Source organism: Gavialis gangeticus, unplaced genomic scaffold, assembly GCF_001723915.1.
Source record: "Gavialis gangeticus isolate Ggan-Ray unplaced genomic scaffold, GavGan_comp1, whole genome shotgun sequence".
Lineage (NCBI taxonomy): Eukaryota > Metazoa > Chordata > Crocodylia > Gavialidae > Gavialis > Gavialis gangeticus.
Genome location: NW_017729015.1, coordinates 19,251,476 through 19,257,975, shown reverse-complemented (window position 1 = coordinate 19,257,975; position 6,500 = coordinate 19,251,476). Strand labels below are relative to the sequence as shown.

At 45.6% G+C, this 6,500-nt stretch overlaps 1 protein-coding gene across 2 annotated transcripts in view; it reads right to left on the bottom strand.

Moving 5' to 3' along the window:
- The window catches only part of PHACTR4 (phosphatase and actin regulator 4), a 78,074-nt gene extending 77,483 nt beyond the window's left edge, over window positions 1-591 (bottom strand). For both annotated transcript variants that reach the window (XM_019512514.1, XM_019512516.1), the window contains exon 1: window positions 497-591. In XM_019512514.1, the coding sequence (XP_019368059.1) occupies window positions 497-555 (59 nt within the window). In that variant the 5' untranslated portion in view covers window positions 556-591. The remainder of the gene's footprint in view (window positions 1-496) is intronic.
- Window positions 592-6,500: the final 5,909 nt, after the last annotated feature.

Here is a 6,500-nt window from a genome sequence, read left to right as displayed (position 1 = left end):
ACGCTGTTGCAAGACGAGAGCCCAAACTACAGGTCCCGGGAATAGGAAAAGCCCAAAGCGATCACGCCCCCTTCCCGTGATATGCAAATAAGCAAGCGAGGAAGCCTGCCCGGCAGGCAGGTAAAATGGTGCTGCCGGAATAAGCAGGTCCCATGAGTAAGAATTTATCACCTGAGAAGAGCAGAGTTTCAACCCAAGAGCCGACGTCACATGCAACTCAGCTGATTACCCAGAGAGATAGGATGGGGGAAGAGTCCGCCTCTTCAACTGTACTTAGATCTGCAGATTGAGAGCCAACGCAGGGACAGGAACTGCTGCGGAGGAGCAATCCTGGTGCGCAATGTGGGGCTTGCAAGAGCAACTATAAATCAGTGTACTTAAAAACCCACCAGCAACATCGAACAGGTTGCTGCAGGAAGCTGGGAATCGGGCTAGCTGGACGGTTTTCCACATCTACTTCTCCCTGGCTGTCCTTGGGCACGTCGCTTCAACTCACCTGAGGCTAAAACAAGACTCAGACCCACCGCCTCCAAAGGCAACTGCAAGTCCCAACATTTGCAGGAAGCCTCAAGGGCACAAAAGCAAACTAAAATGGAAAAAATGGCCAAGTGATCCTAACCCCTCCCCCCCAAACAAACAAAAAAAGAACTAAACTGTAGCAATGGGGGTTTTTAAACCCAGTTTATCTTCCTGCAGGCAGACCCTCTCAATAGGCTTTTTGTTCCCCTTGAATGCTGCGTCCTTGAACAAAAGAGCAGGTTCACAAAAAAACCCAACTGACCTAAACACATTCTCTCCAGCATCACTATCAACAAGGCCAAAAACTGAAAGTTTGTTCAGCAAACAAGCCAATTTGATGTATGCCAGCAGGCAGGGCCAGTCGCAATTGTACGCTTCCTTCCAACCTCGAGTCATACTCCCAAAAGAAAATTAAAGCAAAGTATACTTCGAGCTATTGTTAAATCCTTCCGAATGGGACTTGAACCACAACAAAAAACCTACCTACTGCGATCTGAACCACGATCTGACCCCATTTTTAAAGTGCCCAAGATGGAAAAAATTAGTTTTTTTTCCTAACATATGACTTGAAATTTCACCGAGGGGTCGATGAACTCATCATCCTCTTTGCTTCTTGTATGTTTAACAGCCAAGTCCAATGGTTTTCAGCAAATCCAAACTCTCAAAACCTCAAGGGTGGCTGCAAGCTCCTCTGCACCTGTGGAAATGAAGGCACTTGGTCTACGTGTCCAAGTATTAATTTGTAGCCTTGACTTCAGGCACCCAAGGAAAGCATCCGACCACAACAGCTGGGCTCATTAAAAGAAAGCCGAAATAATGCACAGTATCAACAGGTGGAGAATGAACTGGATTTAAAGGCAATCTGTTTGCAGGCCTATGGAAATGAAGCCCTCTGTTTCCATGCCTCCTCCTTGTGCAAATATTCAGAAGGGAGGGCAGCAAATGGGAAGTAGTTTCTTTTTCGGAGAAATATTCCCTGGGCACAATGCATAAACCAGACTTCCAAAGGGATTTATCCTCTGCTACGGCGACATTTGCTACAACTCGCACGCCCACTCTTGGTGTTTTATGTTGTTAAAGGCCTCCGTGGCACTCGCAGAAAGCTGTGGTCCTGGCTCTAGCCGAGACTCCTAGCCTCTCCATCCCACAGGCTCAGAAAACCATATTCTGCTGCGGAAGAAAATTGGCCATCTAGACCCTGGGAGCAGGCTCAGCTCAAACCACGGGCGGTACAACCAGACACACAAACAAGGTTAGCAACCCTACAGGCAGTCAGAGTAACCCTATTAGTCCAACAGACAGATTAGCCCATCCTCTCCCATCTCCTTTGCCCCTCCATCACTTGGACACCGAGAGCATCATCATTTCTCACCTCTTGCATGTCAAGTCAGACTCCCCTCCAAGGGCACTTTGTATTTGGATGCAGCGAGATCCCTGAAATCCCCCTGCCTCTCTTCCCCGCCGCACTTTTTTAATGCAAAACTCAGAGTCCTGGGTTATCAGACTAAAAGATTTCATCGTGCTAGCTTTCTTGTAAGACAGAGACCGAAGCTGGATCCAGGCAGAACCTTGTCTCATGAATCCACAAGTTCTCTACTCCACACCTTCTAACTGCATCTCTTTCTCCCTTTTGACACCAAGTTAGTCAAGCAATACATCCTGAGTTACACACGGCATCCAAGTGAAATGGTCTTGGTACTTGTCTAGGGATGGAGTTACTCCTTAATAAGTGTGTCCACACAGAGTTACTCAACTTGGTGTGTAGTCGATCCATTCAAGCTGCGCAGGTGAATGGATCGCTAGAGAAAAACTAGACTAGACTTCTATTAAAAACTATTAGTTAATTATTTTTAATTACATTAATTTTTAATTCTATGAAAAACTAGATTTCTTAACCAAAATGGTAACCAACTGATGAGCCAGCCAACCCAAGGGAAGGGTTTATGCATGGTTAGGGCCTGAATTCAGGGTAATCCTCAATTTAACTTTGCAGGGAAGACATGGCGCTGCACCGCTAAACCGTACTGCTTCTCCGGCTGGGTGCCAATGTCTGCGCCCCAGGGATGTGACGGTCCTACTTTTTCTGCTGGCACCTCTAACAGCACAAGGGACTCCAGTCTAGTCTCAGGCTGCAGCCAAAGAGCTGGAGTTGGTCTTGCATTAGCGCTCTTTATTTCAGGTAGGTCTCCCATGGTAAATCCCAATGGCTGTATGTATACATACACACCTACGCGACAGCAAATCTGCCCTCGGTACCAAGAGCGCTGATATTTTGCGGAGCAGGATTACTCTGTGACCACTACAGACAAGTTATAATACTATAAAAGCAGGGGAAATGCCCAGCTAACAACCTGTATGGGAAGAAGCCCCAATACAAAGGAGAAAAAAAACCCTAAGAGCCACAGATAACAATCTCAAGTCAGCAGATAAAGTTGATTACCTTAATCAGCCCTTGACTTCAGCCCCTTGAGAGTCCAGTAGCTCACTGATCTTATCATCCTTAATCTACCAGGGAGTTGGATCCAGTTTATACAGCACCAGCCAGAGTCAAGATCTGTATATTCTGATAAACTCTGTATAAAAATCAAGATGGATCAATGCAAGCCTTTCCTTAGCACAATGCAGGTGTAGACAGGATCCTGCACCTTCTCCCACATCAGAATTTTTACCGTTGGGGGAAGAAGAAAAAACCTCTGAGCTCTTTACTGTAGACTTATGATTAAATGCACGTGAGACTACAAATAAACTACCCAAACACTTCTAGGAGTGCCTGCCCAGTCCTGGCCACCAAGCCTCATGTTTTGAATCAGATTTGCTTCCTGGTGAGATATCAAAAGTAATCAAAAACAATTCGAAAGGTCCACCACAACCCAAAGTCCTATGCTTTCTCCCTGCACGCTCCAAAACATCGCCCATAACTTGACCCGGACTAATTAAGCAAGCTGCGTTCAAACCCATGAGACAAAGAGGCACCGAAATGGTGATCCTGACATACATAATTAGGGAGCATCTCCAAATCCCAATTCTGGGCCAATAACTGTGGACAGATAGATGCGATGAGGACCCGCTGCACAGAAATCCTACCTCGTATCTGGCAAATAATTTCTACTTCAAGGGACAGAGGTAGAAGGCCACAAGCACCAGGGCTTGACTACATTAGTAAAACTGCTTTGCTCAGGGATCATTTTATAATATCGTACCACGCCAGCCATGACAGCCCAGCTCAGACCTGCACAAAGACAAAGCAACCTGCTTAACTTAATGAGATCTGCAATATAATTGCTAATCATTGTTACATAACCAGAGCCCTGACCAGTAAAGGGGCCCACATACCCCAGGCAGAACCATATTGTCGTAACCCATCTCCCCACCACGACAGAACAGCGATCCTTGCATAATGCATATCCCTTTTCATTAGATGCTCTTAAAAAGCTGTTCCCAAATTTTTCTGGGCCATGCATTTATTGTTGCTTGTGATACTACCGTGTTACCCTGCTTTCCCATGTTACGGGCAACCAAAAAAGTGGCACCGTGTTATCACAACCGCACCGAGAGCAGCAACGGGGAGCAGCAGGAATTGCAACAGGCCTACATACAAGCTGGAGCAGGTAGAGCAGCTCTATTTGCCTTCAGTACTTATGGGCAAGGTCCCCCTACCATTGCACAGGCAAGAGGGAGAACTCGTGATGCCTTAGATTCAGTTATTCCCGTCTCACGAGAGCAAACTCTTTCGGTCCACGCAAACAGACGATGCATCCTGAGCAATGCATGAGATGCTGCTTCCTATCGAAAATGGTTTCTGTTACCTTGCCACTTTCAAGCTTCATTTTCAGACTTAAATGTCCTTGCAAAAAAAACCCAACAAACAAAAGACAGACAGAAAGAAAGAAAAAAATAAAGACAACCCAACTCAAGCACAAAATAGTTGCCATTCTTCAACCACATTGAGTCATAAGAAAACAGAATGGCATTTTACTTGCCTGTCAAAATTAAAAGTTCGCACATTGAGTGGGTGAGTACAAGTTTGCAAAACAGCCTTATCGCGTTCAGTATGCAGTGTGAAGAAACCTAGCCACATTACGAAGAAAGTGTGTGCACCAAATTCAAACAGCCTTTGAACAGCACTCAGCTAGGAAAAGGCAAACAGCTTCTCCGGCCAGTGTCAACATGGGCAAAGAGCAATTGTAATGCAGCTCGCCAACATCCGGCCTCATAATACCAGCCCCAGAAATGTTGGCCCTTCTCTAGCAATGAATATTTGTCCAAATGGCTCTGCTAGCATGCTGAATTTAAGCACCGAAATCATCCCACCACATGCAAAATGCCCATACAACAGTTGTCAACCTTTGCAGACGCAAGACACCTCTCTGAAAAAGCCAGCTCTTAGTTTTCTCTTGTTTTGGGACTACAGAAAAGTTTTAAAAAAAAAAACAATTTTTCTGTTGCAAAGAACTCAAGAGACCAAGACATTTTTAACGCTACAGATTGCTATTTGAAATCTGGGTTTCTCTAGTGAACTGTGTTTGCACACTTAACAGTGCTTACTCCCCACAGCACTCTTGAAAGCATCTCACAGCATCCCGGTTGAAAAATCACTGTGTTAATATGACGATGTATATGAAGACACTTTCAAAGCCATGCGTAAGGCATCTCCCTGATGCTTTCAGCTACTGCAAATAAAGGTGTACAAGATCATGACTTGATTACTACACATTAGGGGCTGTGCTATATGCTCCTATACAGAAGAGCAGGAAACTCAAGTCAGATAGCGCCTGTCTATTAAGTGCAAAATGTGAACAACAGATTCAGCCCACCAGAGACAGTGGGAGCAAGAAAGCACATGCAGAAAGCAGAAAAGCAGCAGCAGGTCTAACCTCTCCTCTTGTTGGGAGACCAAAAGCAATGCACTTCTCTTCAAAAAAATAAATAAATAAATAAAAGGATCTTTGGGAGCCCTGCATGTCAAGTACCAAAATGAAGGGGTTTGAATCGGTTATGGGGGTAGCAGACTGGTATAGTAGGTCAGCACGAAAACTGAAGGTCACAGACAACTTAAATGAAGGTAAGAGAGAAATATAACATAGCTCAAAACTCTCAGATGAGCTCTGAAGCTGCTGGGGAGCAATGCATGAACCAGACACCTGCTATGCAGCAATACAGAGGTGAGCCAAGGCTCATTAAAAAGGAGAAATGAATACAGCCGGGCAAAATGCTGACTGGCACCACAGCGGCTCCTCGCGCACATCAGCCCCTTGATGGTGTCAGAGGCAGGCTGAGCCGAGTCAGCCAAAAGAAATGCTAAAGGCAGGGTGGGATGCTGGGACCTGGGCAAGAGTCAGGCTGCTACCCCAGGAGAGCTCAGGAAGAGGAGGCACCTCCCTCTTCAAGCTCCTGGAGGGGAGACAAGCTATTTAAAAAAGAAACAAAAAAACCCCCCAACATATAAAGCAAAAGTATTAAGCATCCTACCTCTAGTGATTAGCCCTATTTAAATAAAAACAAAAAGCAACCCACAAATGAAGCAAAAGCAGTAAGGATCCTACCTGTAGCAATTAACCCCAAGTTGAGTCACGAGGAAGAACACAAAGAATGAACCCTCCCTTGCGCTGGTCTCATGCAACCAGCCGAGCCACCCCAACAGATCCGTAATTCACTCCTCCGCGTTATCAGGAATAAGAGACACGCACGGAAAGCCTACTGGTTTCAGAGCCTAGATACGGTTTGTTTGTTTTTTTACAGAGCTATTTATTATTATTCCCCTGTATCCACATGCTGGCTGGCACCTTTCATCCTCCCGGCCACGCACCTGCATTTCGCATCGTGGCTTTTATTCCACCCAGGAGAGCACAAACCACCAGCAGACGCTCCCTAGGCCTGAAGAAGGGTGCCCAAAAGCTTGCAAAGAACCAGTTATTTAGCTGGCCCAATAAAAGATATCACATTTACCCAAAGAAACTAGGAATAGAGGCATTTTTTTTAGG